The sequence below is a fragment of the Callospermophilus lateralis genome, chromosome 18 (genome assembly GCF_048772815.1).
Source record: "Callospermophilus lateralis isolate mCalLat2 chromosome 18, mCalLat2.hap1, whole genome shotgun sequence".
In the NCBI taxonomy this organism is placed as follows: domain Eukaryota; kingdom Metazoa; phylum Chordata; class Mammalia; order Rodentia; family Sciuridae; genus Callospermophilus; species Callospermophilus lateralis.
In genome coordinates this window covers 31876769-31889965 of record NC_135322.1, presented here as the reverse complement: position 1 = coordinate 31889965, position 13197 = coordinate 31876769, and the positions used below count along the sequence as shown (strand labels likewise).

The following is a 13197-nucleotide window of genomic DNA, read 5'->3' as shown; positions in this document are numbered from 1 at the left end:
TATAACAAAACTGAGATAGATATATCTTCTATTTCCTGTGATTAAACTTAAGTATTAAAATGTACAGGAAAACTGGAAGAAAAATATCAATCACATTTTTAGAAAAATATAATGTTTTGAGTGATTTATTTCCTCTACCTATCAGTACCATGAGAGAAAACACAAACTTCAGTTTCCTTAATGCTTGGTTCTATTATTAACACAACCAAAGTAACAGACCATTGGTCTTAGACTTTTCAATTAGCTATTAGCCTTATATCTATTTTTCTGTCAACTGTCATAATTCAGTCTAACATGTTGACTGTGGATAAAAGAAGCAGAAAAAAAATACTATTTTTAAAGCAGTTTTTTTCTTTGTTTTAATGTTACAGATATATTTGAGGTTCCTAGATTATCAAATGGAGCACTCAAATGAATGCAAGAGAAACTTTGTTGCAGTGTATGATGGAAGCAGTGCTATTGAAAATCTGAAGGCCAAGTTTTGCAGCACTGTGGCCAATGATGTAATGCTTAAAACAGGAGTTGGAGTGATAAGAATGTGGGCAGATGAAGGTAGTCGGCTTAGCAGATTTAGAATGCTGTTTACTTCTTTTGTGGAACGTAAGTAAATAATTCCTATAGCATTGAGATCTTTTACGTATTTTTCACTTGTTCATGCTACACTATTGAGCATTTACTTTTGAAAGTGTGTAGAAATGATTACTTTCCCACTCCCATCCCATCTCCCTTCACCCGTCCTGTCCCGTGCCCCCCCACCCCAATCCAGTGAATATCCTCCCCTCCCTCTGCCCCACCTATTGGGAGTCAGCATCTGCATATTAGAGAGAACATTTGGCCTTTGGTTTTTTGAGATTGGCTTATTTGATTTATCATGATAGTCTCCAGTTCCATCCATTTATTGGCAAATGCCATAATTTCATTTTTCTTTATGGCTCAGTAACATTCCATTGTGTATATATACCATAGTTTCTTTATCCATTCATTTATTGAAGGGCACCTAGGTTGGTTCAATAGCTTAGCTGCTGTGAGTTGAACTGCTGTAAACATTGATTTGCCTGTGTCACTATAGGATGCTCATTTTAAATCCTTTGGGTATATGCGGAGGATTGGGATACCTGGGTCAAATGGTGGTTCCATTCCAAATTTAATGAGGAATCTCCATATTGCCTTCCAGAGTGATTGCAGCAATTTTCATTCCAACAGCAATGTATCAGTGAATCTTGTTCCCCACATTTTCCTTGCCAACATTTATTGTTACTAGTATTCTTGATAATTGCCATTCAGACTTGACTGAAATGAAATCTCAGTGTAGTTTGAATTTGCATTTCTCTAACAGCTGGAGATATTGAACATTTTTTCATATATTTGTTGGCAGATCATATTTCTTCATCATCTGTTCGGTTCCTTAGCCCATTTATTGATTGGGTTATTTGTTTTTTTGGTATTAAGTTCTTTGAGTTCTTTATATGTTGTAGAGATTAATGTTCTATATGTGGTGCAGGTGACAAAGATTTTCTCCCATTCTGTAGGCGCTCTCGTCACATTCTTGATTGTTTCCTTTATTGTGAAGAAGCTTTTTAGTTGGATAACCATCCCGTTTATTGATTCTTAATTTTACTTGTAAAATTTTTCTTCTTTAGGAGTCTTGTTGAGAAAGTCGGTTCCTAAGCCAACATGGTAGAAAGTTGGGCCTACTTTTTCTTCTAGCAGGCACAGGGTCTCTGGTTTAATGCCTAGGTCCTTAATCCACTTGGAGTTGAGTTTTGTGCAAGGTGAGAGATAGGAGTTTAATTTTATATTGCTGCATACGGATTTGACAAAGACAATTTGAGACATGTGACACAGTGCTTTCCTGTTAAATAGCCCCATTACTTCAGGCAGGTAGCATCGGTTATGGAGCAAGTGGCCCTTGAATGTAGGTTCTTTGAGTTTATTCTTGAAAGTAGATATACTAATTGAGGTTGTTAATTCTAAATAGAAACCGTAGAATGTACATAGGCATTGAACCAGAGCTAATTCAGACCATAAGTAGTGGGATAGAAGAAAAATGAGCCAGGTAATGTCATTTAAAGCTACAATGTAAATGCTTTTAAATTAAAGATTAAATTTAGACTTTATAGATATCTGGGAATTTTGTACTGCAAAATAACATAATCAGTGTTAGGTTAGGTTGTGGCTCAGTGGTGGAACACTTATGGGTTCTATTCTCAGCATCAGATAAATTAAATAAAGGTATTGCATTTATCTACAAATTTTAAAAAGTATTAAAAAATAACATAATCAAAGTTGTGCTTTACATGATGCATGGAGACTAGTTAGAAGTTATTCTGTAGTCAAGGTAGGAAGTCATGAAGGTCTGAAGAAAGCTGGAACGTTGAGAATAAAGAAGAGTTACAGAGACAGAGTCAGCATGATTTGATGACCAATGAAGAGTGAAAGGACAGCAAAAATGAGTCAAGAGATACTTACCACTTTTTGTTGGTCTGTCTTGGAAAGTAAAAACTGAGCAGATAAAAAGGTACACGGTTCTGTTGTTTGGACATTGTGAGTTCCTCGGGGAGTTACAGGTGTCAGGAATCAGCTGTGGTATTTGCCATGAGCTAATTGTGCTACTGCTGCTTTTTGTATGGTGGATATCATCTGAGTTTGTTTCTGAAAATATATTTTTAATTTGATAACTTTCAAAATTAAAAAATATAAAGCAGCTGTACAGAGGTTATTTCTCTATTTCAGATAGGTACAGATCAGTGCTTTATACAAAGACAAATTTAACAAAATCTTTTAGCCTTCTTACTTTTCTCCTTAGTTTATTTATTACTCCAGACAACTCTACCTTTGCTGTTCAGCGTACTGTCTGTCCTTTAGCCACATGTAGTTAGCTGTTGAGCTCTTGTAATGTGACCAATATAAATAGGTATGTGCTACAATTGTAAAAATATATCCTAGATTTCAAAGATTTGGAATGAAGTATGTAAAGTATCACATTAATAATAGTTTGATTTATTATATGTTAAAATGAAAATATTTTGAACACTGTTTCAAAGCTTCCCAATACCATATATTTGTACTCACAGCTCAGAATGATTAGAGAAAGGATGTAAATAGGTCTTCAAGGGAAGAAGATTTTGTGTCTTGACTCTGGAAAACCCTTGCACAGGCTTCTTATGATTGCTGCCTTCTAGGAGAGACATCAGAGCATGTTGTTTCTCAAGAAACCAAGGTGCAGGGCTGGGGTTGTGGATCAGTGGTAGAGTACTTGCCTAGCACGTGTGAGGCACTGGGTTCGATCCTCAGCACCACATACAAATAAATAAATAAATAATATTGTGTCCATATACAACTAAAAAAAAAATCTTAAAAAAAAAAAAAAGATGCAGTAACATGGATACAGTGTTTCTGCTTAGACAGCACCCAGTGTTTTTATTGAAGTTTGGTCATATAGGCACCTTCAGTCTTGCATGTACCAAAAGTCCTAGCATACAGATTGAAAGCAAGTGTTTGGACATAAATAACATTGTTCAAGCAAACTGTAAGCATTGTGAACTGCCTTTATCTAGATGTTAGGGAAAGGAGAAAAGCCAAATTCAGAGATGGCAACGAAGGGCCAACCTTGCCAGCAGTTTTCTAAAGGAGCAGCCTCAGGCTGCTATATTAACTCTTCTGCAAAGATATGTTGGTTTAAATAAACTAGATTAGTAATGTTAATTTTACTTTTTTACTCTCTAAGGGGCTACTTGCTCACATTTTTTGGATCACATATTTCTGGGCAATGCTAATCTAAATCTTACATGAGAAAATTATTTTAAATCTATTTTAGTTTTGTCCACATACACTAATGATTTCTATTAGTATGATTCTGATATATTAAACAGGGGAAAGTCTCCCTCAAATAATATCTTTATATTCACTAAGATTGAATCATATGCTTCAGTAGACACAGCTCCACATTCTCAAATTTAGTTTCATTACCTAAGAACAAGAGGAAAACGCCCTCTCCAGAAATAGTGTGATCAAAATAAAGGATTTCACAACTGTTATAAAAACAAATCCTAGTCTGAAAAGCTCCACTTGATAAGCACATTAGAGCTCAAGACTTACCATCAATTCAAATTGTTGAACTACTTTTGTTCTTCTCTAAGCTGTTAATGATTTGTAATTGTTATGAATCCATCCATGAAAACAATATTTAAGAAGAGGTTTATATAAATGGGCTAATTTTGCTTGAGAAGTTCACTTCCTGCTTACCCATGGGAGATGGGAGATGGGAGATGTGACTAAAATAGTAAAACTTTGCTAAGATAGATGATATAGAATAGCAATCAGGATATGTTTAACTTCTTCCCAGGCACTGAATACTAATATGTACTTCACTCTTTAAGAAAGGATATGGTTTTAGGAAAATAATTTCTAGGACTAGAACTGTGAAAGCAGCAGAGGATATTTTTGTTAAACTAAATTCAGAATGTGATTTTCAGTGACAATTGCCTGCAGGTCCCCTGCAGGCCTGGTTGAAGGACAGAACCATCGTTCAGCATCACTGCCACATCTCATCAAAAGTCGAGTGGAGCTGAAACCCTAACCCTCCTCTTCTGTCCGTGACCTACTCATGAGTGAAGGCAGAAAAGAGTCCTCAGGCTATAAGTAAAGAGCAGTTCATAACTAGCACTATTATTATTTGTCCATTACCCATAAAGACCTACAGTTCAGCCATTTTATTATCTTTTGGAATTGAAGGAGTTCATTAGCATTCTATATCAATAACTGGCACCATGACTCATTTTAAAAGCTTTGCTGATCCAATGAAAAATCATAAAGCTTAACATATTTGTAATTTTAAAATTTTTACAAAACAAAATCTGATAATATCAATGCTGCTTTCTAATTGTGTTAAATAGTATGGAGAGCAGTTAGAAAGAATCTTTAATAAAATCTGAAGGTATTTTCTTCTCATTGTTCAAACAGTAAGGAACATGGAGCAAAAAACCTTGTAGGTGGGCTGGGGATGTGGCTCAAGCGGTAACGCACTCGCCCGGCATGCACAGGGTGCTGCGTTCGATCCTCAGCACCACATAAAAATAAAGATGTTGTGTCCACCAAAAACTGAAAAATAAATATTAAAAAAATTCTCTCTCTCTCTCTCTCTCTCTCTCTCTCTCTCTCTCTCTGTCTAAAAAAGTTAAAAAGAGCCATAAAATTGAGGATACATAATATTCTGAGAATGTTATTAATCAGAATACCAAGAATCTACAGTGTTTTTTTGTTTGTTTGTCTATTTGTTTGTTTGTTTTGAGACAAGGTCTTGCTAAGTTACCCAGGCTGGCTGGGATCCTCCTACATCACCTTTCCAAATAACTGGGATAACAGGTGTGCACCACCACACATGCCCAGCCACAGTGCTACTTATAACCTCATTCAGCTTGTCTTGAAAATGGCTTATCTTCCTTGCATCCCTAGTTATGAACTAGATTAAATAGGTTGTAGAATTATAATAGCAAGTATAATAGAATTATGGTGAAAATAAAAACAGAACTGCAGTTTGTGAAAATGAGGAACTCAAAATTGCTGGGATTTTTTCTAGGCTATTTTTTGTATTTTAAAGTGCACTCGTTTGTATAATATGGTTTTATGATATCTCTGACACATCTGAACTAGTACACTAGCACATTTTCCAACGTAAATAAAAATACCACCTTACATTTTCATTGACTTTCCTGCCCTCATCTAATCACTTAATTGTATAACTAATACCTGTGTCTTTGTGATGGGCTTTAAAACTATCTGGTATTTTTTAAGAATCATGAAATATTTGTTGTTTTGTTTTTAATTTTTTTGTAGTGTCAGATGGACAGAATGCCTTTATTTTATTTGTTTTTTTTTTTTTTATGTGGTGCTGAGGATCGAACCCAGTGCCTCATGCGTGCTACTGCTGAGCTACAGCCCCAGCCCGGAATATTTGTTGTTTTTTTTCTTAATTTTTTTATTTGTTTTAATTAGTGATACATGACAGTAGAATGCATTCATGCACTTTGATATATCACACATAGATGGGATATAATTTCTCATTTTTCTGAGCATACATGTTGTAGAATCATACTGGTCAGGTAGTCTCATATACATATACAGTAATAATGTCTGTTTCATTCTACTATCTTTTCTATCCCCACATTCCCTCCTCTCCCTTCTCAACACTTCCCTCTACCTAATTTAAGGTAATTCTTCCCTAGTGCCCCCCATCTTATTGTGAATTAGCATCCGCATATTAGAGAAAACATTTGGCCTTTGTTTTGGGGGGATTGGCTTATTTTTCTTAGCATGATATTCTCCACCTCCAACCATTTACTGGCAAATTCCATAATTTTACTCTTCTTTAAACCTGAGTATTATTCCATTAGGTTTATATACCACATTTTCTTTATCCATTTATCTATTGAAGGACTCCTAGGTTGGTTTCATAGTCTAGCTATTGTGAATTGAGCTGCTATAAACATTGATGTGGCTGCATAGTATGCTGATTTTAAGACCTTTGGATATGAACCAAGGAGTGGGATAGCTGGGTCAAATGGTGGTTCCATTCCCAGTTTTCTGAGGAATCTCTATAATGCTTTCCATAGTGGTTGCACTAATTTGCAGTCCCATCAGCAATGTAGAGTAGTTTTGATTTGCATTTCTCTAATTGCTAGAGATGTTGAACACTTTTTCATATAACTATTGATCAGTTGTATTTCTTCTTCTGTGAAGTGTCTGTTCAGTTCCTTAGCCCATTTATTGATTGGTTATTTGGTTTTTTGTGTGTATTAAGTTTTTTGAGTTCTTTATGTATCCTAGAGATTGATGCTTTATTGGAAGTGGTTGTAGTAAAGACTTTCTCCCAAACTGTAGGCTCTCTCCTCACTTTTATTAATTGTTTCCTTTGCTTTTTAATTTGAATCTATACCATTTAACTCTTGATTTTACTAATTGAGCTTTAGGAGTCTTATTAATGAAGTCAAATCCTAGGCCAATGTGGTAAAAATTTAGGCCTCTTTTTTCTTCTGTTAGGCACAGGGTCTCTGTTCTAGTGCCTAAGTCTTTGGTCCACTTTGAGTTGATTTTTGTGCAGGGTGAGAGATGGAGGTTTAATTTCATTATGGTACATATGGATTTCCAGTTTTGCCAGCACCATTTATTGAATAGACTATCTTTTCTCCAGTGCATGTTTTTTGGCACTTTTGTCTAGTATGACATAGCCATATTTTATGTGAGGTTGTCTCTGTGTTCTTTATTCTGTTCCATTGGTCTCCATGTCTAATGACATGTCTATTTTGGTGCCAGTACCATGCCATTTTTATTACTATAGCTCTGTAGTATAGTTTAAGGTCTGGTATTATGATGCTTCCTGCTTCACCTTTCTTGCTAAGAAGTGCTAAAAGCTATTCTGGATCTCTTAATTTTCTAAATAAATTTCATGATTGCTTTTTCTAATTCTGTGAAGAATGTCATTTGGATTTTAATAGGAATTGCATTAAATCTGTATTTGGTAGTATGGCCATTTAGACTCTATTAATTCTGTCTACCCAGGAGCATGGGAGATCTTTCCATCTTCTGAGGTTTTCTTCAATTTCTTTCTTTAGTGTTCTGTAGTTTTCACTGTGAATGGAGTAGTTTTCCTAATTTCTCTTTCAGTGGATTCTTCGCTGATGTATAGGGATGAGTTTGATTTATGGGTGTTGATTTTATATCCTGCTACTTTGCTGAATTCATTTATTAATTCTAGAAGTTTTCTGGTGGGATTTTTAGGATCTTATAGAATCATGTTTTCAGCAAATAGTGATAGTTTGAGGTCTTCTCTACCTATTTGTATCCCTTTAATTTCTTTCTTCTGTCTAATTGCTCTGGCTAGAGGTTCAAGGATGATGTTGAATAGAAGTGGTGAAAGAGGACATCCTTGTCTTGTTCCGGTTTTAAGTGGAAATGCTTTCAATTTTTCTCCATTTAGAATGATGCTGGGGGCTGGGGATGTGGCTCAAGCGGTAGCACGCTTGCCTGGCATGCGTGCGACCCGGGTTCGATCCTCAGCACCACATACATACAAAGATGTTGTGTCCGCCGAAAACTAAAAAATAAATATTAAAAAATTCTCATTCTCTCTCTCTCTCTCTATCTTAAAAAATAAAAAAAAAAAAATAAAGGCATAGAATGATGCTGGTCTTGGGTTTAGCATATATAGCTTTTACAATGTTGAGGTATGTTCCTACCATCCCTAGTTTTTCTAGTGTTTTGAACATGTAGGTGTGCTATATTTTGTCAGATGCTTTTTGTGCATCTATTGAAATGATGTTGTTTTGAGATCTTGTTTTAAATCTATTAATATGATGTATTGCATTTATTGATTTCCGTATGTTGAATTAACCCTGCATCACTGGGATGAATCCCACTTGATCATGGTGCACTGTCTTTTTAATATGTTTTTGTATATGATTTGTCATTGAGAATTTTTGCATCTGTGTTCATCAGGGTTATTGATCTAAAGTATTCTTTCCTTGATGGGTCTTTGTCTGGTTTTGCTATCAGGGTGATATCAACCTCACAGAATGAGTTTGGAAGGGTTCCCTCCTTTTCTGTTTCATGGAGTACTTTGAAGCATATTGGTATTAATTCTTCTTCTAAAGTCTTGTAGAATTCGGCTGAGAATCCATCTATTCCTGGGCTTTTCTTGGTTGGTAGGCTTTTGATGGCGTTTTCTATTTCATTACTTGAAATTAATCTACTTACATCAGAAATATTTGTTTTAATGATGCTATTTTGACAAGTTAACAGTCTCTAAATAAATTATTGTATACTTTTTTTGCACTTAAATTAAGAACCCAAGTACAGACATGACTAAGACCACTAATTTTATAGTCTGATCAAATCTTAGAACCAGAAATCTAAGACACACTGTACACTCTTCTATTCATTTTAAAGGAGGAAGCTGAGGCACAGGGAGAGAATCTATAATAGCAAAGCAGTTTTGGATGTTCTCTCTTCAACTATCAGATTTTGTTTAAAGTGTTCTGAGGACCCAATACATGCCTAATTTTCCAGCCTATATTCAGAGCCAGTTGAGAAAGACAAAGGAGATGTGGCAAGTGAATACCAAAATACTCAATTTTATTATTGTTAATTACTGCAGTAGGAATCAGGTATTTCAAAACTTCCTAAAACTATACCCTAAAGAGAGAGTCTTCTCATTCGAGGAAAAATTTTTTAAACTCATGGCTATATTTTCATGAGGTTCATTGTATATTTATTAAGACAGTAATGTTTATAGAAAACAATCATTGTCCAGTAAAATTTTAGTTTTTTTTTTTAATCATGAGAAGGAATGTTTAAAACAATGTCTAAAAATGTTTCTTCCTTGATAAAGTATGTATTTTCTGAAAATCAAAAATGGAGTCTTTAGGCATGAAATACATTTTGTCCAGTTATAATTTTAGAAGTCTTGTGAAGGCTTTGGGCTGCTTTTATACCTCTACAATCTTGTTTACTATAGGAAAATATTAAGCTGCTTCAAGATTTTTTTGTGTGTGCATCCTTCATTGAGGTACTTTATACTACCATGTTAGATTTTTATCTCCAGTGTAGAGCTTTATTTCATAACAAACATAAACACATAATCCATTATTACAAATGTTTACATATGCAAGAAGTGCCAAGTAGAATAGATGAAGTATGACAGAACACACAGGAGTGACCAGCCGCCTGGGAGAATGAAGGGGATTTTTCAGAGTGGGTCACATTTGAGATCATCTTTAGGAATGAGTGGGTGGTCATCATGAAGGGAAGATGGCATGCAGGGCTGAAAGAACAACTTATACAAAATATGAAATTACATGGCACGTATATTAGTGTCTTTATATTGTTTAGAACTGGGTGTGTTCTCAGCGTTAGAGCATGGACGAAGGATGCACTTGCCTAGCATGTGTGAGACACTGGGTTCAATTCTCAGCACCGCAGATAAATAAATGAATAAAATAAAAGTTCATCAACATCTAAAACCTTTTTTTAAAAGCCCTAGGTTTTATCTCCCAGCACCTCAAAAATAATTTTAAAAAAATTTAATTGTTTTAATTCAGAGAGGGCACTTTTTTCCATTTTGGCTATAATTAAACATTCATAACATAAAATTTACAATTTTAAATGAATATCAGTGGCATTAAGTACATTTACATTGCTGCACAGTCATTGCCACTATTTTGTGAACTTTCTCATCACTCCAAACTGAAATTCTGTACCCATTAAATATTAATCCCTCATTCGCCCTTTTCCTCAGCCCCTGTTAACTTCTATTGTACTTTCTATGAATTTGCCTCTCTAGGTACCTCTTAAAAGGAGGATCATACATGTTTGTCATAAAATAAATGATCATACAAATAATTATGCAAAATGAAATATTTCATTTATTTCGCTTAGCATGTTTCCAAACTTTTTTCATGTCATAGCATGTGACACAATTGCATTTATTTGCATGACTGAGTAATGTTGTCTTATGTATACCACATTTTATTTATCCATTCATTTGTCTGTGGACATACCTGTTGCCTGGTATGAGTAATGCTGTTGTGAACACTGATGTGGAAGTATCTTCTTGAGATACTGCTTTTAATCACTATAGTTACATAACCTTGTAGATTTGCTAGATCATAAGGTAATTCTGTGCTTGTCTTTTGGAGGAATCACCCGGCAGTTTGAACCATGTCCTCTGCACCATTTTGCATTCCCACCAGCAACACATGTAGGGTGTCAAAGACTCCACATCCTTGCTAACATTGTGGTTTAAAGTTTTGAAACAAAAATTTACTAAACCACATAGAAGTTCTGTAAGAACTATGGGAAATACGTTCATACAGTCATTACACTAAAAATGACCTTTAGATGGTCAGCATTAGAAAAAGTTTGCATGAGCCAGCATCAGAGAATATTGACCTTTCTCTAATTGTTTGTGTAGCAGAATGCATTCATGGAAAATCCTTTGAAATATGAAAATACTCTTATAAAGTCAAATTCTCAAGCATAAAACAAATCGAGGTGGATTTGTAATCTGCATGTCTCTGCTCTTAACAAAACAGTTTTCTTTTTTCCTACAGCTCCCTGTACAGGCAGCACTTTCTTTTGCCATAGCAACATGTGCATCAATAATTCTTTAGTCTGTAATGGTGTTCAAAACTGTGCATACCCTTGGGATGAAAATCATTGTAAAGGTGAGTCCAAGGCAAAAGCCAACTGTTTTGAGAAAAGAGTGACTGTTGCCTTTCATTAAGGAAGACTTAAAATGTTCTTTTTGTACAACAGTGCTTAGTATAACTGCTTGCAGAAATGGAGACTTTTTTATGGATAATAGACCTCTGGGATGTGGTAAAAGCAAAGAAAAACACTTATTCTCAACAAAAGCAGTTTTTTGTTTAGAGAATGTTTTTATCTTAAGTTGTTCAAAAGTTGTCATATTTCTTGCCCTTGTTTTATTTTCTTATTGTGGTTGAAATCTGTCATTTGTATTCTAAAGATACCTAAATTAATTGTGAAAATAATTTAGAGGACAGCCTTTTATTCTTTTTTAACTTATATGGAAACACTATAATAAAAATCAACTAATAGATTCAGGTTTACAATATAAGAGCAGACCCATTCGAAGAACTGCTTTTAATTTCATCAAGTCTGCTTTGCTATATTTCCATTTTATATCCTCTGAAAGATAAATATGGCTTGTGATAACTGTTGAATGTTTGCCAGTTGGTTGTCAAAGCAGTGTGTCAGAACTAAGATTTATCTACCTTTCATCCTCCCAAGTGTTTAATAAATATCTATGAAAAGGTGATATAATGTGACATGGCTGTATTAAGTACTTGACATGAAATATTTTCAGATAATCATTCAAAAACAGTAGACCATGATAACATACCTGGTGGCTAGTTAGATCTATTTATATTAATGCATCCAATTTGATTTGCAAGTTGTAAGTTTTTCTTTACCTTTCAGCAAAGGAACCAAGTACTTTTTTTGTAATCTGTCTAGTCATATTGTGATTAGTTACTTTACCCAGAGATCATAATACTAGGATTATTGTTTTTGCCCAGACATCATAAGATTAGGATTGTTGTGTTTGTTTAAAAGCCTAATTTTCAGTTGCATTGTCTGTGATCTATTTGACCTATTTTCTGCTTTTCCTAAAAATCCTTTACCAGTTTGTTTCAGGACTTCTATTAATGAGTTTTGAAAAGCTTAATGTTTCTCTTTCTCTTTCTACAGAAAAGAAAAAAGCTGGACTATTTGAACAGATCACTAAAACTCATGGGACAATTATTGGCATTACATCAGGAATTGTCTTGGTTCTTCTCATTATTTCTATTTTAGTACAAGTGAAACAGCCCCGAAAAAAGGTCATGGCTTGTAAAACTGCTTTTAATAAAACTGGGTTCCAAGAAGTGTTTGATCCTCCTCATTATGAACTATTTTCACTAAGGGACAAAGAGATTTCTGCAGACCTGGCAGACTTGTCAGAAGAATTGGACAACTACCAGAAGATGCGGCGCTCCTCCACTGCCTCCCGGTGCATTCATGACCATCACTGTGGATCGCAAGCATCCAGTGTCAAACAAAGCAGGACCAACCTCAGTTCCATGGAACTTCCTTTCCGAAATGATTTTGCACAACCACAGCCAATGAAAACGTTTAATAGCACCTTCAAAAAAAGTAGTTACACTTTCAAACAGGCACATGAGTGCCCTGAACAGGCCCTAGAAGACAGAGTAATGGAGGAGATTCCTTGTGAAATTTATGTCAGGGGGCGAGAAGATTCTGCACAAGCATCCATATCCATCGACTTTTAATCTACTAAAGGTGATATTAATTATTAAGTATGTGTGTATGCAACCTACAGAGCAGCCATTCTGATTTCAGTAACCAACTCTATTTTCCTGTCAAACTAGGAAGACCTTCATTTGCCATTTCCCTATCACATTGATGAAATTTTTATCATCTCAGGCAGTCTCTATGTTAAGCCAAACAAAGGAACTTAATACATTTGGTAGAAAAAAAAAATAATCATCATATGTTGCTTGATGTCATATAAACGAAATCATCACCAGTTACATAGCAGGTGAAGAGGGGCATTGGTGGTGTTGGGCCAGGCTCAGGCTGCCTGTTAGTTTTAGCATCAGAAATACTGCTCTTGACTGATAA

The 13197-nt window shown here is 35.0% G+C and overlaps 1 protein-coding gene across 1 annotated transcript in view; it reads left to right on the top strand.

Annotated features, from left to right (window-relative positions):
- The window catches only part of Neto2 (neuropilin and tolloid like 2), a 42175-nt gene extending 29330 nt beyond the window's left edge, over positions 1-12845 (top strand). Inside the window, exons 7-9 of the mRNA XM_076837553.2 lie at positions 372-600; positions 11106-11219; positions 12265-12845. Coding sequence (XP_076693668.2) covers positions 372-600; positions 11106-11219; positions 12265-12845 — 924 coding nt within the window. The remainder of the gene's footprint in view (positions 1-371; positions 601-11105; positions 11220-12264) is intronic.
- The last annotated feature ends 352 nt before the right edge of the window (positions 12846-13197 follow it).